Here is a 27,449-nt window from a genome sequence, read left to right on the forward strand (position 1 = left end):
TCGTTACTTACAAGGTCAATCCATTTTATTTTCATAATTCTTTCGTTGTTCCACATTTATAATGCTTCCACTCTTGACTTCTCTGCTGCTTTCAACGTCCAAGCCTCGCTTCCATAAAGAAATATGCTCCATATACAGCATTTGATAAATTTTTCCTTACTTCTATACTTGCATTCTCAGCTATAGATGTGAGGAAAAAATTCATCAGATGCTACAAATATTTAAATAAATCAGTAATGGGAAGTAAGTGAGTACTATGTGCCATGAGGGAAGGGTTAGGAAGGAAGGGTGGAGAGAAACCCTACGTCGGTATGGAGGAGCCTTTCCTTAAGAGCCTGCTTACTTAACATCCCATCCGATGGACAGTGTGCTGCTCTCAAAAAGCCCCCGAAAAGCACTCGTACAAGGATCGGACTGTCTCTGAGAAATCTTCGCTACCGTCGGGATTTGAACCCGGACCCACAGGGTAGAAATCCAACACTCTAGCTACCAAAAACCTACCCGATTCCGAAAGGGAACAGTTTTTTCCCCTCCCCCACGCCTTCCCCTACCACAAAAACACGTCTCTTCTTCCGGGGTTCGTGAGGAACTCCCAGCATCGCTCCCATTTAAGGACTTATGACGCTTCCCCGTGCTGCAAACGTCTTCATCTCGGCATTTTCATCTCACCCTCCGGGTCCCGGTCGCATGCGGCTCCTCCGGGTGGCTGATGGGAGGGGATGGAGGGGGCATTGGAGGGGGGCCCCCGAGGGGTTTGAGGGGGGAGGGATGAGGAATATGAGAGGTCGCTTCTCCTTTCGACTTGGGTGTTCCTCGCCGCCGTGCAATTAAGCTAACGGTTTCCTCGCCTCGGCCGAGCCAAAGGGATTTCCTCCTCCGCCCCCAGCTCCTTTATTTTATCTCAATCGGCGCCCACTTCCTCCTCCTCCTCAGCCTCTCCTTCCATCTGAGCACCCAATCTCGGCCGATTGTCTATCGACCTGTGGGCCAGGGAGGGATAGGTATCGGGGGGGAAAGGGGAAGTTTATGAGGAAGCGAACGGTCCCCTTGCGTCTCTCATTGATGCGAGGTCAAGTTTCAAGCCACTGTCCCCTGCATAGGCGGAATTAGGACGGGGGCACGTGCCCCCTCCCCCCGGACGCTTTAAAAATATACAAGCTTTTAAATACGGTTACCCTTGCGTATTTTTTATTTTTGTATTACGGAGTCTCAATCTTTTATTCCTATATTAATAACTTTCATATTGAAATAAAAAGAAAATTTCGGATAGTGATTGCTGTATGCTGTTTTAATCACAAATATGAGATGTCCGTTAGCCTGTCACGCCTTTGTGCCCCCCACCCCTAGAAAAAATTCCTGCATCCGGCCTTGGTCCACTGCACTGGTGATTGTGTTGCTGTTCCGAGGCATGACTTTTTTTATAGAAGAAACTGGATTGGTGAGCCTTGTATCGATGTATCTGGAGGTAATTAATGACTGTGGAAACAAGGTGTCATGTATTGTAGGAGAGTTTCTTATTTAGAATGAAAGAAAACACGTTATTAAGTCCTTTATAAGTAATATTAATGATAAATAAAATCCGAAGATTAAGGCGTAATGGAGTGGAATATTCCCGCATCGAAGCATTTTCAATTTTCCACGATTATACGATTATTAAATTTATTACGACCAACATTTCAGTGTTGCTTCATCACCTTGAAGATCCTAGGTGGTAATAAAATTTATAATCGTGGAAAGTTGCAAGTACTGATATCAATACATTACATATCCTTTGTTGTTATCGATAGCTATAACGAGTACGCAACAGTTTTCGATTGCATTTACATTAAAAGTATTGTTAAAGTTTAAGAAAAAAGATGAGCACGCAATATTTATAATACAGCTAAACCTAATCAGCAACCATGCTTTACACTCCGAGTGGTGAAAAGGTTATTCTCTACTTTTTATGGTAATTAATGACGATTTTGGTAATAGTTTTTTAATCCTATTTATTTCATTTTTATTTTTTAATTTATATTGATGGATAACGTAATCGATGAAACTGAAGCTGCTTTTAAAATTTCATCAAAAAGGACAACTAACGCCAACTTTTGAGAAAATTTAAAACTAATTTTCCTGAAATGAAATGTAGCTGATTAATAATAGCACGATGGAACACAAATTCAAATGTTTTATTGCCGAATATTGCATTGTCATCAGTAGCAAGCAAGTTTGCAAAATTCAAAGATCAATTACAAGATTCCATGGATGAAACGGACAAACAGACGAAGCAAGTAAAGAATCTTCAGATCATAGCTTTTCATAGAGGAATATTTCTATTTGAATTTTTGAGGCTTTTCTCGTTGTTGCTACGTTTGAAGATAAGAAATATGTTATGTGATTTACAAATAAACTTGGGACCGTTTATATTTTATGAGCTTATTTTTGGAAACTCTTTTGTACTGTTACGTCCATACCGGTGGAAAGCTCAGGAAATTCCACTTTGAAATAAAAGGGCGAAATGTTGCGGAAATGATGAGAGTCACCAAGTAGACATTTATTTAATTCTGTTTTGACAGTGGGAGAGTACATCAATAAATGAGTTGCCTTTAAATAAATATAAAAAAAATGCATGCCCTGAAATATGTAGTTAAATTAAACGTGTTCGTCAGCGAGACCAATGATGCATAATTGAGGCCATGAGAAGACAAGGGTGGAAGTGATATTTTTTCTAAACAGAGTGAGATACAGAAATTTATAGAAAAAATATACAAAACCTTGACGTGGAAATACATACGAGTGAGTATCTATTCCGTGCCGACATCAAGTGAAAAATCGAAGACACCACTAAATATCTGGTAGATCTCATTTGTAATCTTAATCTAATTTCTGTGCCTAACTCTGTTTAGAAAAATATAACACTTGTGCTTGGCTTCTCACCCCTTCAATTAAGATTTTAGTGAACGAGGAAATGTTTAAGTCATCAAGGAGGTAATTTTGTAATTAGACAAGAGAAAAGGAGGAAAGACCAATAAAAGGATGCCTTTCACTATCGAAAACATGTATGTCCGATCAAATGTAGTTCAATGATACGTGTTCGTTAGCGAGAACACGCAGTCGTTCCGCTTCGAAGGGATGCTGTCCATTTCCATTCTCGCCCATCCACTTCATCCTGCTCTTGTTCTCCCAACGGCCCCGAATAGTATGCAAATCGCCGCCATCAGGATGTGTCCTGCCTAATTGAGTGGCATCAACTGAGGGCCAGCTCAACTTATCCGCGTCGTGTCATACAAATCGTATGACTCACGTTTAACATATAGCCTCAGGATTCATTGAGTATTAAGTTGAAGGTTTCCAGCGACACTTATTTTAGTGGAATTATTGCACATTTTGAAAGAATAAATTAAACCTTATTTTTCCACACAATGATTCTGTGAAAAAACCTTAGTTATTCATTAAAAAAGCTTGTTGATGGAAGTTGACTAATGTAGTGATGCGCTAACAAAGATCTCCTTTTTCAGAAAGGAATGGCAAGAAACATACTACTGGTTAATAATAACATATACTCCACATAAATTAGATTTCAAATAACTACGCAGAAGTAGCATGTATACTAGGGTGGTGCGAAAAAACTCAAGTTCCAAATTTCGTGTCGTAATAGTGCGGAAAAGTTGCGATACGTTAGTACAAGAAAAACAAAAAAAGAATTATTAAAATCGGACGTCATCTTCCGATCCCGCAAAGCACCTGAAAAAATGACAAAAATTAAAAAAATTGTTTTTTTTTTTCGTCGTAAAAAAATTAAATAAAATTAATATCTTTTAACGCTGTAGCAAAAAATGATTACAAATAGCATAAGTTATTATTTATGTATGCATATTTATGGCTTTTAACTGTTATTACCGATCACACAAGATCATTAAAAATGTATAAATTTTGCAATTTCGCCTATTTTTCAGAGTTTTGTAATAATTACTTGAGGATAATTTTTGAGAAGTTTTAATTAATTCTTTAGATCAAAAATGACAATAAAACTGACCACTAGAATTGAAAGACTAAATTGCAATTTAAAAATAATAATAATATATATATTTATTCCACATTATGGTACATGAAAAGGCAGCATGTTAACCCTATTGAAACCGAAAGTGAAGATGTTGAGGTTTTAAATGACGTAACGCAAAGTTCAACAATCAAGGAGAAATTTGTTGACTAGGAAGATTACATGCCTAGTACATCCAAAAAAATATAAATCACCATGGCAAATGAGGGTAAAATTCCAAAGTACAGCTTTTCATTGTGATCAATACGGTATCCCCGTACTTTGGAAAGCTGTACTTTGGAATTTTACCCTCATTTGCCATGGTGATTTATATTTTTTTGGATGTACTAGGCATGTAATCTTCCTAGTCAACAAATTTCTCCTTGATTGTTGAACTTTGCGTTACGTCATTTAAAACCTCAACATCTTCACTTTCGGTCTCACCTTGGAGACCTTGATACCTTACACCGTACAGCTGCTCTATCACCGTACAGCTTCTGCTATAGCATCAAGTGTACTTGTAGACATTGGTGTTATAACTGAAGAATATACTTCTAAGTTCATTGACGTATGTAGAATTAAAAGGGAAAATAAAAATATAATTAGCGATTTACAGCAAATCCATCTTGATTTAGGTGAGATACAGGGTTATACTTTGACGGAAGGGTAGACAATACCATAGTTATAGAAATGATTGAATCGAAGGAGTACTGTCGGACAGATATAGCGGAACACCATTCTCTAATAAAAGAACCGGCTTTTGTGTATTTGAGTTATGTTTCTCCAAGCTCCGGGTCTGCTAAAGATTTAGTGGTCTCCATACTATCTTATCTCTCTGATCAAGGAGTATCATTAGAGTTCTTGGAGTTAGTTTGCTGTGATGGCACGAACATCAACATTAGATGGAAAGCTTGCACTATGAGAAAGCTCGTAAAACACCAATGACACCCGCTGCAGTGGGCAGTTGGGTTACTTCATTTCATTGAATAACTTTTGTCATATTTTTCAGTATTTAGATGGTGAAACAAGTGGCCAAAAATCATTTGGTGGGCCAATTGGACTAATATGAATGGTTGTGGAAAGCTTCCAAACTGCATTTCCAAACAATTGAAAGTGAAATTCTACCAGTTGATCGATAAATTTTGAGCAAGGACCAAAGATACCTTATTGATACCTCAAGCAATCACAAGTGCCGACTTTCCAAATGAATTAGCAAACCGGGATACTGGACCATTTTCACATGCTAGATGGCTCGTGTGAACAGAGCAAAGGAAACCTCTCGATACATACCTGGATATTAAAAGAAAGTAGTTTTCCCTGTTATTGAACGGAACTCTAACTTTGATCACGAAGAGAATGTATTGATGGCGATGGTTTTTTATTACAGAAGGCACATTAGAGAGCTAGGGCTAAAAAGTGTATTTAAAGCCAGACAGACTTAACCAAAATGCAAACCTATTGTAAACTTCATTACTCCTACCATGAACTTCGAAATAACTGACCATATAGAATTGATTGACTGGAATGTAGTCAAACTATCTACTCCACCTCTTCTTATGAGAATAATTACGAATGAAGAAATAGCTTCCTTCATTGAATCTGGCGATAAACAAGATTGGGATATTATAACTTCCCATATCACACGCAAGCAATGGAGCCGTGTGTGAAATTGGTAACGGAGGCATCCCTTAAGCTTTGTGGCTATCGATCCAGAGATGGATTTATTAGGGCTAATTCAAATCAAGGTCCATTATGCCAGACCTTACCACTAAATCGCAGTACAAAGTAGTTTTCAAAAGTCAAATTTTAAAAGAAGGACAAAAAATTTAAATATCGTAGAAGCAGTAACCCTCATTGGTTGGATGGATGGAGGGTGTGGGTAGAACTCAAAGTGCGGCCACCTCTCCGCGGTGAGTTCTGGGTTGTTTAAATATTATTAAATCATATATATACAAAGGAAGAGCTGCATAATCAAACATGTATTTTAGACTAAAATATTACCTTAAGTTATTATGACACAACTCTGAAAAACCGGCTAAATTGCAAAATTTATACATTTTTAATGATCTTGTGCGATCGGTAATAACAGTTAAAAGCCATAAATATGCATATATAAATAATAACTTATGCTATTTGTAATCATTTTTTGCTACAGCGTTAAAAGATATTAATTTTATTTAATTTTTTTACGACGAAAAAAAAAACAATTTTTTTAATTTTTGTCATTTTTTCAGGTGCTTTGCGGGATCGGAAGATGACGTCCGATTTTAATAATTCTTTTTTTGTTTTTCTTGTACTAACGTATCGCAACTTTTCCGCACTATTACGACACGAAATTTGGAACTTGAGTTTTTTCGCACCACCCTAATGTATACATTTAAGTTTAAGGAATGAAGGTTGTTTTATTACGAATGTTAGTTATATTTTATAGGATTTCCCCGAAATGTACGTTTATTTGTCGAGTAGTCATTAGGAGACTGTTAAAAAATGCTTCAGAAACCCGGGGTCAATGTTGAAACACCTGTTGAGTTATAAACGTTTTTATCTATTCGTATCATGTTTCCCTCTTTTCTCTAGCGTGCAGGAGTGGAAACTGAGACAAGATCTATAAAAACTGCTAGCACTTCTAAAAGCATAATTATATTCTTATCAGCCAAATCTTTTCGCTAGCTTTGAATTCTTTTACGTGTTTTTAATATGACTGAAAATTTTACACTGACACATCTGCTCTCACGTTTTATTTTAACAGTCTTCCTCATTTCTTTATGTGCAAGAGTAGTGGCTCATTTTTTAAACACATTTAAATGAAAGAGGAGAAAATGGGAGAATGAATTCTCCTCGTCATTCACCAGCTGTTTCCGCTTTTTGGAGTCCAGAATTTCAGTACTTACTCTAAAGATGTAAATATCAAGAGTTGGAATTTGGTGATGTAGTTAGTGGACTGCTAAAATTGTATTAGGTTTCAAAGGTAAGATAAATATATATTCTCATGACATTCTTCGCAGTATTTCTTTGATAAAAATTAGACAGGAAAAGCAACGCACCAGTGTTGTTAGTAGCGGTATCCTAATTTTTTTTTGCAATCATGTACTGCGTCATATGTGCCATGATGACCAGAGATAAGTTTGGACCACATCAATGAAACCAGACTGGAATTTCTTTAAAAAAATATTCATCTTCTCTACCGTTATTAAAACAGTTCACATCATCATCAGCTTGGATCCCTGATGCTAACACGAATATTATCGAAACCGTTACCTTTCTAAGGAAAATTACCAGTCTGAATTTACTAGTATCTTGGGCTTCCTTCAGATAAGTAATTGAGAAATGGTATGCGAATGAAATAAACTTTCACTCACTTATTACTTCAGTCCGTTGGCGGATCCAGGATCGGGACAAGGGGTGGCTAAAAAGGGTTAAGTAGGGGTCCGAACAAAATTGCCATTCTATCTAGTGTAAATTGAATACCTAAGGGAAGGTGGACTACACCCCCTCCTGAACCCTCTATGGATCGGCCAATGGATTGTAACGTAACAAAAGTGTGTAAATAGGCCTTAGGTTTGGAGATAATTTTTATTTCAACTCGTTAAAGTATGTAAATGTAGGTACATGAAAATATAAATAAATACTTTGGTACAAAGTGGTAACCTCCAAAACTTTCGGTTTTATTTACTGTGTGTTTCGACCCTATAGCCCCCATAACCCCCTTACATAGACCCGCCACTGCTCCAGTCGGAAATTTGGTCTTGACTAATGAAAGCTCACATGTCCCTGTGGTAAAGGAGAGTATATTCATAATAAATAGGTAATTCTTTTTTGTGGGTTATCTAGGTCAGTGAGGATTAATTTTGGGTGTGTCCAAAGCTTTAATCCGGGATATGATCCTATAACCCTAGAGCAAGTAGCCCAGCGCTCTGTCCAATGAGGACACTACCCTCTCCATACATGTTTTATAAGTAGAAGAAATATATTTCGGTGTGATATAGGGGAGATTTTGCGTAATGGATAACGCGTTAATCAATTACACTGCCTTTGTTTTTTGACTACCTAGGTTTCAAATGTTGTGTCATTTTCAAATTAAGATGTTTTTGTTTCTACTTAACATTTCAGCTGTCTCAGTTTCTGTCCCTTTCTACTGAAATTCTCTTCCCAACTCTGAAAGTCGGCGTCTATTGTTTCCGGAGTGAAGGATCCTGCGTTGAATTCACAGATGAACAAAGATATTCTTAATCTTTCCTCCAATTCTGAACTCTCTCATTTTCCTTAATTCCCGACGGCATATTTTCTGTGTTCTATTCTTCACAATTTCCCCGTCCTTCAATTCTTGGAATCCACTAAATCCTTTAAGCCCTATGTCTATCATCCAGGTCCCTTCTCCTTCGAATACAATTACTCGAGAACAAAATGGAAATGGTCGCCTCTGGGCACGCAGAGCGCGTGAGTGTGGCTCCCGTAAGACCCTAGTGTAGTCAAGTAGGAGATTTAGTCAATGGAGAAATATTCCGAGCAAGCTACATTACTGAAAATGTGGCGGGGTTTGTGAAGTCACTATCTATTAAAAAATAAATTTTATTGCTGGAAATTATTTAAATTGATTCTAAAATTTTCTACGGGCTTTGTTTTCGGAGGCCTACCTATGCCTATCCATATGGGCTAGTTCTATAAATGTGTGTTAGCTTTAAACTCGTGAAAGTACGAGAGGTAAAGGTAGCAATCCATTGTCACATTCAGTTTAAGGCTGCATTATTCTACAAGTTGCCTATATGTGAAAGTTATAGCATTGATTAAGCCTGACGGTGGATCCTTAAAACAGCCTTATTTATTATTTTCCTCCGAATAAGGTGTTGAGCCGGCCAAGAAGCCGAACTGTGATGCTATTTTTGCGAAAAAATGAAACAGCGGAACTATGTGGAGGGCCCAATTAACGTTAACTCTAACATGTTACAACAACCTGTAAAACTGTAACAAAAACAATAGCTACCGCATTATCATTAACCTGATAATGATGTGGCTGTAATGAAACCACGGTCGGTGTTGATAAATATTCAGTGCCGAACTTAAAAAGTGAATTTCATTTTTACCTTAAAAGCATTTCGGTGGCGAGGGAAAAGAGGGGAGGGCAGGGAAGGAGGATTGGTCGGCGTGCCTCTCTGCGGTGGGTGTCCCCATCTCTCGAGGGATGAGGGAAGTGAAAACGGGAGAGGTAATCACCTAAAGTGTTAGTTCTGGGGAGGGGAGGGAAACTCTACTACCCTGGTGGTCGAAGTGGCCGCGGAGAGAAGATGAGACCATTTGGGAACACTGGGGAGGTGGAGGAGGTGGGCGGGTTGGGCAAAGACTATTGGGAAGAGGTGGAAATGATTGGGGGGAAGGGCGGTCGGCCCGGCTCAAAAGATAAAGGACCCCACCACTCCTCGGAAGGTGGGAGACGTAATGGAGAAAAATGAGGCGGAAGGCCCTAATGGGCGGAATTAGGACAAAAGGTGGGAGCGGGAAATTATCATGAGCGTGTGCGGTGCGGTCGCACTCGTGAGTTTGAGGTTTGGCGGTGAGGACGGGGGAGGAGTTTCCGAAGAATGGGATGGACGTGTGAAGCAAACGGAGTTGTATATCCTAGAAAATTGGTTTGGATTGGAATTCTTCGCGTCGATGAGCCCTATAGAATGTTCTCAAGTTTCAAATGACCGAGTCGGTGGCTCCTTAATGGAAATGGGGTGGCGGAATTGGTCGGTTGCTGCGTGGGAATATTAGACCTACCCATATTTGCCGGTTGAAAGGTGAAGGATATATATATATACTCTCATAAGGATTTAAAATGATGCTATCAAGTCACTTGTTATTGTTTGGCTTGCATTTATCTTTTACCGATCGCATGCTCTTAGCTAAAACGGAGATAAACGAATAAAATGATTTCGTGCTTTCCCGGCGAATAGACTTAGTGAAGAGTTCTCGGGATCGCCACCGGGTCAGGAACTGCATAACTACCGACGCGACGTTTCGATGCCCATCTCGGTCATCGTCCTCAGGGCTGTGAGTGACCGTGGTTTCATTACGGCCATATCATTATCAAGGTAATGATAATGCGGTAGCTATGGTTTTTTGTACAGTTTTACAGGTTGGTTTTACAGCTTGTCGGCTCATAGCCCTGAGGACGATGGCCGAGTCGGACATCGAAACGTCGGCAGTTATGCATTTCCAGACCCGATGGCGATCCCGAGACTTCTTCACTAAAACGAATAAAACTTTGTAAGGTTCACTTGTGTATTTAAATAGGCAGCCTTTCGTTTTTCGCAGCCTTCGATTTACAATTACTTTTTTGTGCGTGGAGTGGCCACTTTTTGAAGTTTTTCTACTGCTCATGTGCAAAATGCCATGATTAGTATTCCCATAGAATAAAAATCAAATAAAAGAACAAAATAGCAAATTATTCCCTTTTTAAATTCATGATAAATGGACTAGAATGATTACTCTATGTTGAACTAATTTGACTAAAGCCAGTTAGTTTTAAAATTGAGTGTACATACCTGTTATCGCAGCATTGAATGAGCTGTGATTAGCATATTAAATTGAAACGTTTGTATTTGTTGATGATATGAATAATGTGATGATGAGAAAAATTTCCACGGGAAAGGAAATAATGATTTTCAAACATTCTTTTCAACATATTTTTAACAATTTTTTATCTTTCAAATTAGTGTCTCAGTCCGAACCAATTCAGTGATATAATTTTTTTATTCATAAAGCAATAAATTAAATATTCATCTCAATTAAGATCTTCTTTTAGTGCTTCAATTTTGGCTAGAAACCAGTTCGAGAAATTGTACCAGACTAGACATTATAAAAATACACGGCTATTAAATGAAGAAAATTTTTCTGTGACATTTTTCACGAGTAAAGACATGAATCAACTTAGGTACCAAAATATCCGGAGCTATTTTTTTCTTTCAATGTAGCAACGAAAATGACTTCGATTTGAAGCCTCCTTTTCCTCTTTTCCCTTCAGTTGAAATTAAACTCATTACGATTCGTATTTCTAATGATCTTCATTTTCGAAAGCAGCTAGAATTTGTTAATTATTTCTTTTTTAACACACTAGCTATTACTAATGAGTATAAGGAGAACAATCTCGCGTAATTAACCGTGATGAGTGAGGAGTACAATTAAATTGAATGTTAAAATATCGGATGATCAGTCATCAATTTCAAAACTGTATTCTATCTCATTCAATCCGTTTTTCGATAAAAGAGGCAGAGAGCATTGAAGGCCTCCAACTTGGTTTATCCTCGGAATGCAATAATTTTTAAGCTCGGAGAATCAGTTGACTTCTTCCCTCGCGGTCTCGGGGAAATTAACTCCCACTCCCCAGTTCCACGGAAGAAACTCCCCGAGTCCAGGGCAGGCTATTACTTACCCAGTGATGCATGTGCTCGGGACGCATCGCTCGGAGGAATCCCCGGATTCCTGGGTGTCCAGCGGCGGGCCGATGGATGGCACTGAGCAACCCTTCATGTGGGCGACAGGAAGGAGAGCGGACAAAGCCAAGAGTGGCACGAGAGAGAAGGAGGAGGAGGAGGCACGGTCCAGAAACAAAAGAGAGACGCAGGCCGGCCTTGGAGATCGTATGCATGGGACGGCGAACGCGCGCTACCCAGCCGATAGATTACCATTGGGGAGTCGCAGTGAGAAGATTATTTTGACGCGGTCTATAGAATTATCTGACACATTTGATCATTCAGATCGAATAAAAGAATCCGAAGATACAACTTGATGGAGTGAAATTGTTCCATATTGAAATAAATGCTCGCAATTTTTACGATTATAAAATTTATTCCAACCTTGGTTTCGATTTCACTACATCGTACTTTCTCGAAACCTAAGTCGGAATACATTCTATAATCGTGGAAAATTGTTAAGTGTTTATTTGAACATTTAAATTTAGAACATTAAGATAGAGCAATTAGATCGATATGTTTCGATTGTTTAGTCGGAGTAAATAGTTCCTTGTGACACGAATTCAATAAAGTGACATAAGAACAAAATTTTTAGTAAACTCGGGTGCTGCTTGCTGCCATTGGATTTATTGAGCCTTTAAAAACCGCTACCTTTAAGAGTGACTCGGACTTCATCTCAGAGCCACCCTCGGGGTATGTCCTGTTCCGGCAGGTAAAGTAATAGAGATATTTTACTTAACGGATAGGTGTCAGTATTATTTTTTCCTTCGTATAATGCACGACCTAAATAACTTTTAGACAGTGCTCTAATCAACCTAATAAGGGACTCCTAAATTTTTATGGTGCAAATAGAAATAATAAATAGTATTCTGTCACCTCCCGCCACTCATCTATTGAGGCGGCGAGATAGTATAGAGCTATGAATTTATATAGTCTATATTTATGTATTAAAGAGTCCCATAGTGATCGCTATGCTATTCGGAACGGAAACGCTGAGAAGTAGGAGGAGAAGAAGCACAAGAATAATGAAATGCGGATATGGAGGAGAAAAAAGAAGGAAAAATGGATGCAGTGAAAAAATCTCAAAAGTTTCAGATATGGTGGATGAGGAGAGGAAACTGATTGAGGAGGTAAGAGGGAGCCGAGGGTGTGGATGAAGCGTGCTCTCAAGGGATAGGGGTTGCCGAATGCCATGGTAAGGTATGTTTGGTGAGTGGGAAGGGCGATCAAAGAGGTAAGGCTCATGATTAGTTTCAAGGCTTATTCTGAGATGAAGAAGGAGATAAAATATGGGAATGGATGCAGACGGGATTGTTAAGTAAAATTGGTGTGTCGTCTTCCTTGTTGAGATACTGTAACGAATAGATTAGGTTTTCAGCATGAGGAAATGGGGATCGGGTAGGTGTTGAGGCTAGAGTGTTGACATCCCACCCCGTGGGTCCGGGTTCAAATCCCTGCGGTCGCAGAGATTTTTTCGGAGAATGTCCGAACACCACTTGCTTGGCCGAGTGCTTTGTGGGGGGCACATAAGTACTGCACTCAGACCGTCAGAACGTCAAGCCGTGGACCCCTTGGCGCCTTTCGTTAACCCTTTCGTGACACTGCCTAGAAAACTTACGCGAACGTCTGTGTGTGGTATCTCAGGTATCCCATTTACAACCCATAAATTATGTTTTATTTTAGTCTTTCCTGTAATTCAACACCATGGTGCTTTTTTTAACGATATAATATCTTATTTTGCATAATTTATAAATACATTGTAGGCTATACTTAGGTTTTTACATTGAATTTGTACGAAATGGCATGAATATTTCATATTTTGCTATTGCAACTTTATATTGACTAACATGCTATGAAAAGATAAGTAAAAGAGGTGCCATCATACAGAATATTGGCGTTATTGAAGTTATAATATAATAAAATCTATTGAATTCAAACTTTATGAAAGGGACAAAATAAAAATGTAAAAAATTATACAACATTAATAAAATTTGGGGTAACTGAGTTACCCCGCACAGTCACAGAAGGGTTAAGAGGAGGCTAATGCCAACCAGTCTTATATCTACTCTTCCTTTCCTGCATATTGGCGCATATGATCTTATCTGCCAGTCGCCTTTTTCAAATGCCATAACAATATGTGAAAAAATCGTTCTTCCACTTTTCCAAATTTTATGTAATTTGAACGACTCATTTCAGATCAGAGAGCCATCGTTTGGTGCAATACCAAGTCTGGTACATGGTACAAGCCATCTATTTCTAGATAATTCCCTGCGAGCCACATCTAGGTTGTTTGGCAGGGGGTGATTAATCACCAGCATGCAATAGGGCTCCCACATGCACACCACACGGTCCGAAAAACGTTACGCATACCGAAAGATTATACTACCACAATCATCCAACGGCAAAACTTGCCAACTACTCATTAAGGTTTTTTTGCCAATATAGCTAGAACACACAAAACATGCTGTTAGAAATAATAAGGGTCATCATCTGGTACAATGCCTTGGCCTAGTACCAGATGATGGCTCTGGGAGTCGAAACGTGTCGTGCGCATTAAAATAATAGTGGAATAGTGCAACTACCTTTGCATTCATTATGACAAACTTCCGCTATATCACGACTGAATCGGTTGAATTAGTCCTTTCTTCCATTAATTTTTTTCTCAAATGCGGTGAAGGCAGAAGGAAGGAATGAAAAAGAGAAGCGATGACTCTCATTACATCCTCCTCTAAAAATTACTTTTAGATGAGCCAATCTTGTTAAGCGAATGCCGTGATCCCTTGCTCTGTCTCCTAATTTTAAGTCATGCTGAAATATGACTGAATAAACGGCAATAAAGCTAGCTAGTAACGTTTTACCTAGCCTAGAAGAGGGCTTTCTTAAAATATAGGGATCAACTTGCTTTGAAAGAAGGAAACAATTCACTAGGGCTTATCATTTGAAGCATGTTACTCTATGGTAGTGAGGCCTTGACAATGGCAGCAGAAGAGAAGTCGAGTTTGGAAGCATTCAAAATATCTCTGAAGAATGATTAAAATCAAATGGATAGATCGCGTGTTATTGTGAAAGTCTTGAGAAGAGTTGGGGAGAAGAGAGGTTTTTTGAAAACCTTTAGAATAAGACTGGATATCTTAATGGGCCGCATAGTGTCACACAATTGTCTGATAAAAACAGTCATTGAAGAAAAAATAGTAGGAAAGAAGATGTTACGGTTCTGTATTGATGGATGTAAATAAGTATAATTAGGTAATTGCTAACAGAGTAGTTTGGTAGCTGCGAAGTGAGTAGAGACCATCGTAAAACCTACATCCGGATTGCTGACTGTATATATGATTATGAAGGTTTTACCTTAAGTATGAACTTCAGTTAACGGGAACTACAATTCAGGAGACCGAATTTCTGATTCAATTGTCTCCCCACACATTAAGCTATAAATGGTGAGTAACGCGTATAACTTTACTGCTGTGTCAGCGTGAATAACCCTGCCATCGAAATTACGCTGGGTGAGAGCGACCACCGAATGGATGATGCTCGTGGTAAAATGACATGAAAAGAACGCTTTGAGATGATCATGTAACCCTGAATAAAAGTGTCTTTCACGAAAGCGCACGACAGACGACAAGGGTCGAACAATTAGCTGAACTTCTAAAGTGATTTCGATTCGTGGAATAGCCCGAGGGTAATGGACGCGCTCTGCAGTTCAGTGATTTCAAAAGAAGCTGAATTGCACGCGCCACAGATCTTTGAAACGTCTCCGGTCGAGATTAAAACGCCAGCCGCTACTTTTTTGCTCCCTGGTCGTGAGATGTGCGGAGAATCAATGCGAAACGGTCAGTTTGTCCAACGTTACGTCTCTTTTCAAACGTTCCAGACTCATCCGTTCATTCCCTCATTTTCGTCCGTGACGGAAAGTTTTTTGAACATCTTATTTCGGCTTGACGGAAAGGGAGAGAACATGCGTTAGGAGAAAGTGCAAACCTACCTTGTTATTCTTTTCTTGGCTATTTAAAAGGTAGCTAGCTTTCTGCGGCTCCGTCTGAGAGAGAAGGCGCTTCTCCCAGGCTTAAGGAAATAAAGAAAAATGTTGGGCGCTCTTCATGTTTTTTTTTCACCACGGTACCACCGAGCAGATTTTTTTCGTTCTGCTTCGATTGGAAGTTTTCTCCATCTAGATTTCTGAGAAGTATGGCTTCCATGAAGTGGATAGGGTCATTGGTTGTGCCAATGAACTGGATTGAGTGTAGATATGTTCCCGGGGTATGAAAATACAACTTTGGATTGGTTTCAATTGGATTCAAGTTCAGTGCAAGCAAATCAATAAATTAAATTTGCTTAGCTGTAGAAATAATGTCTACAAAGTTCTGCTCTTCACTGCTTATTCAATATGCCTCTTAAAATTATTAATTCACATAACCCAGAAAAAACTCGTATTGGCCTTTAACGTCGGGGTGTTTCAACAAATCACTAGTTAGATACAAGTGTAAAAACATCTATACGCTGGATGGGGTCAACCGACCCATGCGGGACTCGAACTCGCGACTTCTTAACTGGCAGGCGAGGACTTCACTCCGCCGCCAAAGATTTGTCTTTCTAATTAATATTACTCGCTTCCGATGGCTGGCTTAAGCGAATGGGAAAGGCGTGCAGACTTTTCCGGTCTCTCTGCCAGTTCTTACAATCTTTTTTTTTTATGATATCTAACCTACTTGAGTGGAGTCCTAGGGATACCAAACAGTTCTTAGCTTCCAGACATGCTGATTGTCACAAGGTGTGCACTTCAGGCGGCCACAATGACTTTGGAGCCAATCACTAGCTTCGTTCCAATTTCTCATTAACAACGATTTTTTTACCCCAAGATTCCCGCAAAAAGTAGAAGCGCAGAGAAAGTTAGCAACAGTGTAATAGATATAAAATATATTGTTTTGACAAATATTCCTAGGGTTTCAAACGATTTTGAACGAATATTGCTTAAATTACTGACTGACAGTTTGATTTTTATTCATTTTTTACTTGGTAAAATTAAATTAATAAAAGAAAGTTAAATTAATGAAAAAAGAGAATGGACAGCGTAGGGGTCTGTGCAGAGGCCTGAAAAGCCAAAGGGTCGTGGTTCGAATCTCGGTCAAGGGAATTTTTTTCTCATGGGAATTAACGTGAATTTCACCGCTGTCGAAGTGGCAGGTTTGAAATAAACTACATTTAACAATACACACATGTACATAAATAGAGATGGAGTACAATATCAGCAAATTGTTTTCTCTGTTTTAATAAGTAAATTGCGAGTAACTACTAATATTATCCACATTAGTGTATGTGAATGGCCTCAGTTAAATTTTATTAGTTTTTTTATGGGCTGTCTAGTCCAGGCTCAAATTCTCGATGACGAATTCAACGACCATAACGCCCATATTAGAAGAAACTATTGTTGAAAAGAGAGGAAATTAGTGATACCTTATAAACGGATTACTATAAAAATTATTATCGTAGAAGTAAATTGAGTGAAAAATAATGAAATTCGTTTCCCATTCCATTAACTATGAAACTTACAACCACCAATTTCATTTTGAGTTATTTGAAAAAGGAAATTAATGGAAACCTCTGAACAACACCCATATTCTCTTCCAGGGCCTTCATGTTGTTGCAGTGAATGGGCCTTACAAAGCCCCAATGCTGCTGTTATACAGCCCTTATGTAAACCGGGTATGCTAAGGATCTTCCTGCCAAATTTCGTTTCAATCGGTTCGGTAGTTATTGTGTGATTGTGCATTAGGCAGAAAGACAGCACTCAATTTTTATATAATAGTATAGGTAACGATGGCGAAACTGCTTAGTTTTGACTCAATGATGGAGAAGATCGTAGGTGAACAGTCTAATTTTTCAGTCATGCATGTTCATACTTTTTTATGATGTAGTACTCATCATAATATAATAATGGTACTCATCATAGATCTAGAAATGGGTAGTTAAAAACTATTAGGTATGTTACATTTAATTAAAAGGAAATTATATGTTCAAATTTATTTATAAAACAATTTTCTTGGAATACAAATATTTACAAAATATGGAGGACCCATGGGAAACCTCCATTTGTCTATCATCGAATTTGACTAGTCTCAAGTAATACAATTATTCCAGGAGTGTTACATGGTTTTATGGAGAGCATTTACCATTACATAGAAATTTCAGTGCACAGTTTTTACATTAAGAAAATAAAAAGATAATTTCAAAATTTAGGAAAAATACCGATACAACATATAAGCTAGTAAATTCCCCTTGGATTCATCAAATAACTTAAATAAATAAGGATTTAACCATGTAAAAGGAATTCTCTATTTTCACTTTTATTACACATTTTTATCGTGCTTCACTGAATTATATCTTAGAAACTTCTACAGGGTCAACATTGGAAAGCGGCATGAAAAATGTGAAGGTAAAAACATTCTGTTAAATTTTGATAACAAACTTGAGATACTCTTAATTTTCGACTAAGAAAACCTTCATGGCACAATAAAGAAATCGTATAGAGAAAATGACACAAAATGTTACATTAGTAAAGACGGAATCAGAAAATAAAATACTGAGTAGTCGCTGTTGATAAGATGAGATTAATGCGAGAAATCGATATAATTTAGTTCTTTAATCTTCAATACTTAGATTTCGTCAACTTATATTGATCGGTACAACTTTAGGACAACTAACCCTGTTCATGTGAATGACAAAATGAATTTCCTGCAAAAACCTTTTTCTGTAATTCGTAAGATTTTGAAATCTAATTTTTAATTATTCCAGGAAATTATGTTAAATGGGCAAAATATGACTCTTTCTCATCTTGAAGCGTTCCTATCAGTCCTATTTTTCGTTCACATTTAAGCAAATTTTTGTGAAAATTTGACTTGCATTTTGATGAAAGCCTTTATATCATAGCTACAAAATTTACAAAAACATACAATGTAGTCCTTACAAAATAAATTCTGCACTTCAAATTTTATGCATAGCAAAAAGAAGCATAATTATATCACATTAATAGTTATTCAATAACGTCTCGAAATGAAACTTAATACTGAAATCTTTAAGATTATTAGTGTAATTGCCAATTTTCGCATACACATCTTTAACAGTGGATATTAAAAGTCTTTGCGGTATTTAATATTTTGTCATCTATTTTTGAGATTCTGGTCACAACGAAGCGTCTCGGAAAAACACCATTTTGGATCGGATTATTGAAAATAGTCAAAACTTCATTTCCACCAGTTATTTAAAACATAAATGAATGAAAACAATCTGTACCGTTCTCTTGATTGAAATAGAAATCACAATGATAAAACTTCTAAATAATTTGCTAGTTAAATTAAAAACTTGTCATCATTCAGAGTAAGCACCAATTTGAGTCATTTAAAACCCAATGGTCTAATTTTATTGCATCTTTAATGCTTGGATATCGACGCTTCTTATCGTAATTACCATGGCTTCTCTTTGAAAAATAAATTATTTACACAAACAATTGTAAACCAGCATATGCTTATCAAAATACCGAAGACTGCCGTCTTAAAATTTTGTAGCATTATAATTAATAAAACTTTTAAACTAATATTTGGTCGTGGAAGCTATGCACTGCAAAATAAAGACTCAAGGAATTACGCATAATGCAAACAGTGGACATTTCTGCGGCCATAGATAATTGAATTCTCTACCTCAATTAGGAAACTCTATTTCACAGGAATTCGGAAACACATCGTACATGAAACTGATATACTTCATCCATTCACCATATATAATTTTACAAGTATAATTATATAAATAATTTATCTATTAGTCTCTTGCCTCCATTTCCCTAAGGACTGGAGAATCACATTTCACTACACCCCTGGTCATGCTCACTCGTGAGTCTCAATCGTCCAGGCATGTTTCCATTCATATTTCACTGAGCTTTACCTGAAATGAATTCACAGGCTTGCAGTGTCGAAGTCTTTTCTTCTCACCTCCAAACGGCCAGCAAATCGTAACACTAATGAATTAATTGGCACCAGCACATGATTTTCTGGAAGAATTTGAATAATCTCAGGCATTGAAGTCTCTGTCAGTCGTTCAAGTCTCCAACAGCTGGCCGATGGGCACCGGCCACACCACACTCAAAGACACGTGTGCACCAGCTTCCTCGTCTTACAGAGCTTGCACTTGACCTCACAGCACCAGTGGAAGGTGCAAGCGCACCGCTCTACCACCACCGTCTCCGTTGTCCTGTGACCCCGTCCACAACACATGAGATCACAACCGTCGACACCAAGTGAGGAAGCGTTGCAAGGCCGGCCTCGCGTTCCTTTGAAAAGAGAGACATGGATTGTTAGTTAAGAAAAACCTAATACACTGATCATTTAAATGGTCTCTACTCTGCATTCAGTCACATATTGTCAAGAGTATATATTTATAAGACTATACATTCTTTGAGTACATTTTTTCCTTGGATTACTTTAAATTGTGAAGAATAATTAAGCCAATTACTATAACGCTGCATTTAATATTTTTTGCAGTATGAGAATTGCATTTAGGTAAGAGCAAATTAGTTACTTCACAAGGAATCATTGCTTATTTGATAATCTGCGTCCAGTCATAGACGAGGAGCTAAGTAAAGGCTCATGCGATATGTTCTTCACTTCAATTGGTAGGCAAGGGATTAAATAATGTACTCAAACAAGCGACGAAAGTTTTTAGAAAGAGAACTTCAAACAGAATAGCGGACAATATTACTTTATAGTGAAATGAATGTACGTTTACCATGCCACAATCTGCTTCTGTTGGACACCAAAGAACCTAATTCTCACTTTTATCACCTTTATTATTTAGTGCCTGCAAACCATCCTAATCCCAATTCAATTGCTCATTAAGATTCTCTTGTCGCCCACTTTTATTATGTAGCTTAGATTTTGCGTAGTCTGCGTGGCCTTTATGTACTCTATGATTCCGAATTCCATAAACCATTGCTTAATTGCAGATGCTACTACTACTATGCTACTACTATGTTATACTACTTTAATCTGCTTCCAACTACTTATGACGGGAAGGATGAGCCAATTTTTCAGCCTAATTGCAAAGGCGATACCTATAGGCATAGTATGACATGTCTTTTCACTCCCCCTATAGTATTTACGTTTTATTTTGGCACATTATTTATACGATAGCAATTCCCCTTTTTGTTGCTTTTTTTATTGTTGTAAAAAATTCTACGAACTGATGAATTAAATAATTCATTATTGGGCCACTTCCAAGCCAGAAAATTAGCATAACGTAATTTTAAGACTACATCTATTTTCTTAGGGTTCCAGAAGTTGATGAAATGGGAAATAATAATAAAATGTAAATTTCATATCGTCCGGGAAAGTGATAAGAATTTCATTCCTTTAATCTTTAAAACTAACTTTCTTAGCAGGATGCACTCATATAAAATGCTAATTTCCTTGTTGATAAACTTATGAAACAATGAAATCTCCTTTCAGGAATGTTTATCAGTGTTCTCTGCTAAGTAAGGATAAAATCTCGATCAGCATGTTATAGGCGTGGAGCTAAGTAAAGGTTCATGCCACATGCCATCTGTGCTCAAATTCAATTGGCAGACTAGGGATTAAATAATGTAAGTGAGAAAAGTTTTTAAAAAGAGATCTTCAAACAGAATAGTGGACAATATTACTTCATAGTGGATGAATGTAATTTTTACCAAATGTTCATCAATTCAATGTTTTTCCCATCTACATCGACTTCTTTGGGGTAGTTTTAAATTCAATGGATTAAGTGTTTTTTCATTCATATATTGAAATCAATGAGTTACAACATTGTTTTAGCATTACTTACCTGGGATGCCAAGACGTGGATTTCTTTCGCAAAACCCTGGTGATGGCTCAAGGTATACCAGGTCCTTCCTGCCGGGAGGTTTGTGCTCCGGCTGGTAAGGTTGCAGCTGGAAGGAGTATCTGCCTCTGTTGGCGAAACCCCGGCCTCTGCCCCTTCCTCCCCCGCCCATGAACCCTCCGCGCCCTCTGTTGGCTCCATTGCCGGATATTCCTGAAGACCAGAATAGAAACGATAAGTCCTGATGGGAAAACAATCTGCAAATTTTGCGACGATTTTTAAAAGATATATCTGCTCAATTGGCTCAACACGCAGACTATATGAATGTTCGTTCATCAATGAAGTGATTCAGAATTGAATTAATGTATGGGAGAAAAAGTTTCATGCTCAAGATTTGGAATTAATAAAATAAATATTGAAATTTATACATCCATTCATACACGACATCAAACATCTAGAATGTACATATACATAATTGATGGATGCAAAATTTATTTCACTTAAGCACACAATTAACACCAATTAAAATAAGGTCAACTTGCAATTTCAAAAGTATGATAAAGCTTTAAAAGCAAAATGGCAATAGCAAAAGAAAGAACTTTACGATCCGAAAAGCATGTGAGGAGCGTGTATTCGAGCAAGTAAGGATCATGCCGGGGACGGTGGGATTCAAGTCTGGTCGGGTTGGTAAGCAGGAGGAGAAGCGGGGAGGCAACTTATACTCTCATGTGCCCATGAAACTTCTTATCATCCACAAGGAAGTTCACCTTCGTAAAAGTGAGAGCATAACATTGAAGCAATAGGAAATGTATCTATAATTCATTGGCCCGTCAGGGTGATTTAAGAAATGACATGCCGAACGTCTTAATCTGAAGCATACTTGCGGAATGTTTTTTTTTTTCATCCCAAATTTTAGTTGGCCTGTCATGGCTCGGCTACTTATCTACTTATCTATCTTATATCTACTTATGGCTATATTTTCCCATCTATATCCATTTCTTTGGTGTAGTTCAAAATTCAATGGGTTGAGTGTTTTTATTGTTCATATATTGGAATATTAACTTATTGATGGCATTTCAGAAGAATATATGCGGTAAAATAAGATTTAATTAATTTTTTCCTCTTCTCAGTTTTGTACGTGGTCCACATAGGTCTCCAAATAATTCCCAAAGACGTTCTCCTTGCATTATTTTGTTTTTACGTTTCTCGGCATGAATCAGGTATCGAAACGAAAAGGGTAAGAGTGCCCCAAAGTGTATCTCTCATTAATAGCCATCAAAGCAAAAGAGAAACCCATAACAGTGCAATTAGTGAGAGCGAATGATTAGGTATTTTGTTAAAGCGAGCCAGCAATGCAAAAAAAATTCCAAGCGATTTAGAAATAAACGGGCAAAACATTAAAGAATGCTTCATGTAAATGCTATCTTCCCCGTACACCCAGCTAGATAGATAGAGAGAGAGAGACAGAGAAAAACAGGACCCAAAGAGAAGATGAAATTACGCCTCTCATATCCTCTGCAAGACTAGAACAAAAGATATCGGAAGTATCATATGCCATAACTTGGTCGGAGAAGGAGAGGAAACACTCCATTTCATCTGCGTGCATTCGGTATTCGCTTGATAAAATAGTGAGTAAGGATATGATGACCATCTATGCCCAAGTCAACATTTTTTTAGCATTATTTCCCTCATTTTAATATTTTAAGCAAAAACATCGTTGGCCACAAGAACCAGGTTGTATTTCAAAACTTTGAATTTATTAACACGCGTTAAAGAATTAGTCAAATGCTTAATATTCTTTTAGCAATGGGTTAGCTGAAAAAATATGTCCATTTACATGTCATAATTTGATTGAACGTGATCTACATAGGTCTACATAAATTTGATATTTTTTCTCTGCGGGTTAGGGTATTTTCATTCCTCAATGGTGGGTTTAATTTACCTACATCACATGCATGTTTTAATGTGTTTCACCTTGATATTTCATGGACTGGTTGGCGTAAGTCCCCCATCTATGTTAATCCATGGTTGAATGAACGATGCTAATTAGCATTAGTTCTGTTATTATTCATAAGAATACTCGGCCCTGTAATTAAAATTGGTACTGCTGATTTTTATCAAAACTTAAAACAATTTTTCTCGCCTCACTATTCTAATTGAATCACAACCTCTTTATGCAACTTTAAAAAAAAATGCATTTTAATATTCACGTTGTACGATGACGCGATATTCTGAAGGTACTGGCTTATATTCCGTTTTCATCTTGACTTCATGGACTTATATCCCTTCGAATGAAGAACTTTTTTCTGCACCTCAGAGGAAATGATTGCGACCGCCGTAATTATGAAAAATGAAGTTAAAAAAAGTGCTAAGGGTGCCGACATCATTCAAATATCCACATCAAAATAACAAACGAGGCCAAAGATAAAATTTTGTCTCAGTGAGAGGCCAAATAGTGATTGCTTTTTTTGAAAATATAGACATGAACAGATAGATAGGAATAGAGAGAGAGAGTAGACAGATAAAATAGAACGAAGAAGAAAGTAGACAAGTAGTAGAAGAGTAGAGCACACGTTACCTCCGCTTCCTCCTCCCCCCCCCTTGGTTCTCCTCCGCTGCTGGCCACCCCACCGTCCTCCGGCCCCCGCCGTCCCCCGGCCGCCGCCCCCGGCCGAGCCCTTAGGGGGGCGGGGGGCTGGGGCGGACGGCGAGGAGGAGGAGGACGCCGGGGGTGGCGGCGCCGCGGAGGAGGCGACGGCCGGGGGGGTGGGTCCGGGGAGGAGGGGTGCGGGGGAGGGGCGCGGGGTCTTTGGGGGCTTTTGGGAGGTGGTGGTGGTGGTGGTGGGTGCGGTGGTGTTGGGGGAAGGGTTTGGTGGTTGTGGCTTCGATGGTGTGGCCGCGGTGGTGTTGTTGGAGTCCCCACCTCCTCCCGGCCTGTTCTCGCCGTCCGTCACGCCCCCGATGGCGTTGTCCCCGGCCAGCAGCCCTTGGTTCTTGGCCTTGAGCCCTCGGCCCCTGCCTCCGCGACCTCCGCCTCCGCCCTTGCCCCCGCCGCCGCCTCCCGATCCGGGTCCTCCGCGGAGCGAGCCCGAGTTGGATACGAGCACTCTGGAGGCGCCGTCGAAGCGGTCCTTTAAGTGGTCGCCGACGACACGGAACGAAGGTAGCCGCATCCAGCACGTCTTGACGGTGCACGAGCCGCTCATCCCGTGGCACTTGCACTCCTGCCGCATCTCCGAGGCCACGTGCTACAATGAGCAAGGTCACATTAGAGATTTAGTAATGGAATATTAAAACTCAATATTTGTTCCCAAAACTATTAGGGCATTGCTTTGAGGTTTCAAAAAGTAAATCAAATAGCAGATAACAGAAAATTAAATTTTCTTATCGTTCTGAAACAGAAAAAGGATTCAGTAATTATAGTCTGCAAATTATCGCCTGGTGGACGGTAAGCGTATATGTAAAATACAAATTTCCCTTGCAGTGAAAATATACAACCATTGAATTTGTTTCTTTTGCTTTTATACTTGTAAGAGGTTAAAGGATGACGGATTGTGTGGATTGGCCAATAAGGTCTAAGGATGCGAGCTGAAATTCTAGGTCAGAAATATGTAATTATGAACACGATACTTAAGCATAAAAATTTATTTTTGCGCATGAGAAAATGTTTGTTAGAATGAAAGGCAGTTGAACTCGTGTTCAGAGAACTATTTATATTCAATACGTTTCAGGAAAAAAATTTTGTTTCAAGTGTTGTTATGTGAAATGGGTACATAAATAATTGGAAAAAGAGATAAAATTTGCGAAACTGGCCAAATTAGGGAAATTGTCCATAAGTCCAAAAGTTTGTAACTACTTGGTCGCGAATAAAATTACATTGGGGTGAAATCGGACCAGTTTTCATCCAATTTCCCAACTCAGGTTGATCGTATACATGCATGGCAATGGATTTCACGGCGTAATTTTGTACTCACCGCTCGTCCGGCCTCGTTGTTGTGGAGGTTCATCTTCTCCCGCAGGTGTCGTCCCTTCTCGCCTGCGTCCACAAACTCCCGCGCGAACTCGTAGCCGAAGGCGAGGTTGTCGGAGCATCCGCCCCACTCCCAGTCGCGGCGCACGCCCCCGCCGCCTCCGAGGCCCGGGGGCGGCTGCCCCCCTTGCGTCAGCGCCGCCCCCGCGTCCCCCGGTCCGCCCCCGGCAGTCCCTCGGGCCCCGCCGTAGTAAAGCACCTCCTGACTGACGCGCGACGCCGTGTTGGGTCCGCTGCCGCCGCGGTGACCGTAGTCGCAAGTGCACGATTCAATGGACCCCTCGCTGCACGCACGAGACACGGCGTGCGTCACGCCCGCGCTCGTGATCGCGTAGATGAACGCCGTTTCTCGACAACCTGGTGAATAAAAGTGAAGGTAATGGTTAGTTACACAACATGAGAAAGTACACATCTGTTATGCCTCGATAAATACGATTATTCATTAAAAATATACTTTTTCTCACACATTCAATTACATCGGCAAGCCTGTTTCGTTCTGGATTGGAAATGAAAGGAAAACCAGGAAGAAACACTTTTTGATCTGGCTAATAATTCCGCACTCGACAATTTTTAGTACAATATGCATTCAGTATCGTTTAATCAATTTTAATATCTAATATCAAATGGCAAGTCCCTCATAAATTACTTTTTATCATTCCACATTAATAAAAAACGCACAAGAAAATTTGTAAAATTAAAGCATCTTAGCGGTGAATAGAGGATATTCTAGCTGCTATAGGAAGTAGAAGGAGAATATATTGCAAGGGAATAGCTTGGCAGTCATGTGAGGGAAATCCATGAGTCAATAGAGGAAAAAAGAAATGGTTTCCGTTGATACAAAGCTGAGGATTATAATTTTGGCAAACAAAACAATAAAGTGGTCCAATCAATTCTTCTTTGTTACTTAGCAAGGATTGACAGTAAGAAAGGGAATGCAAATACGAGGTTCTGAAAGTTTCCAGTTTAAGCTATGAATGTTCCATTCAGATCAAAGGTGCATTTGTACTCCAAGATATTGCAATTCACCATGTTATAATAAAACTGCAATTCTGGTTTTCAAAAACGTCCATAGTGGCGCTTATTTTCGGAAATTTGAGAGAAAGTTCGTCACCGTCTATCCTCGTATTTATTCGCAGTTATGCCCGAAACCGTTGCTCATCCTGCCTGGGAACTTACAGCCGTTCCTTTTCCGGTCTTGCAGATGTTTTCTTGATAAGATCCTTTGTATCCCGTTCCCCGATCTTTTCTCTAAAGAAATCTCACTCCTGTCTTAGCTCACCGCGTCTTCAAGGAAGGGGCGTGGTTCTTAGCCATTAGGAGATTTTCAGCTTCAATGGAGGGAGCGCTGGGGTTGTCGAAGCCATTGAGCTCCGCACGCGATCCTTCATTATAGTAATTTGAAATCCACCCTTTTTAGGGGAGCATCAACCCCCGTGGAAAAAAAAACCCGCACCCACACACCACGCTACTCCCATTCAAGATTCCGATGGGATCCCTTGCCGAAAAACGCTGAGGCCCGCATGGGCAAAGAGAAATGTCCCCGGGTGGGAAAGGAGCAACAGGAAGAGGAAGAGAGCTAGAGAGAGAAAGGGTTCGTGAAAGATGATCGCTTTGGAGACGTCAGGATAAAAGAATGAGTCATTCCTTTTAAGTTTTTGTCATCGTTTTCATGTCTCACTCACTCCTCCCACGCCACAAACTGTAGAAGTATGCCCGGTGGTGGTTTATTAGCCGTAACCCAGTACGAGTCTTTTTGGCTCGGTTCTTTTTGTATTCCACAACGTGAGGTTGCTGCGGGGTTTATGGAAGGGTTTTAAGCGGGGTGGGGCGGTGAAAGTTTCCGGGGGAAGAGAAGGCTCAGCTCCCGGGTGCCCCGCCCTTTTTCGCGGGCGCTCGTCTCGATTCAATAAAAGCACTTTTTGAATTTGGTGGGCGTGGACTCGGAAGAGAAAGGCCACATCAAATTCGTCCGGAGTGATGGACGAGGAATTGCGCGCTAAGAATGAAATCCACGGACTGCTGTCGTAAGACTCGAAACCGCATGCCGCGACAGTTGGGAGAATCGTGGAATTTTTGGACAGCGGATGATCTGTAAGGTCGTCTCGAT

The 27,449-nt window shown here is 39.2% G+C and overlaps 1 protein-coding gene across 1 annotated transcript in view; it reads right to left on the reverse strand.

Moving 5' to 3' along the window:
* Positions 1 to 17,479: 17,479 nt before the first annotated feature.
* LOC124155233 (protein Wnt-1-like) overlaps positions 17,480 to 27,449 on the reverse strand; it is a 176,755-nt gene continuing 166,785 nt past the window's right edge. The window contains exons 3-6 of the mRNA XM_046528949.1: positions 25,287 to 25,699; positions 23,891 to 24,560; positions 21,316 to 21,603; positions 17,480 to 19,789 (exon numbers count right to left, since the gene is read on the reverse strand). Of these exons, the coding sequence (XP_046384905.1) occupies positions 19,602 to 19,789; positions 21,316 to 21,603; positions 23,891 to 24,560; positions 25,287 to 25,699 (1,559 nt within the window). The 3' untranslated portion in view covers positions 17,480 to 19,601. The remainder of the gene's footprint in view (positions 19,790 to 21,315; positions 21,604 to 23,890; positions 24,561 to 25,286; positions 25,700 to 27,449) is intronic.

This window comes from Ischnura elegans, chromosome 3 (assembly GCF_921293095.1).
Source record: "Ischnura elegans chromosome 3, ioIscEleg1.1, whole genome shotgun sequence".
Classification (NCBI taxonomy): Eukaryota; Metazoa; Arthropoda; class Insecta; order Odonata; family Coenagrionidae; genus Ischnura; species Ischnura elegans.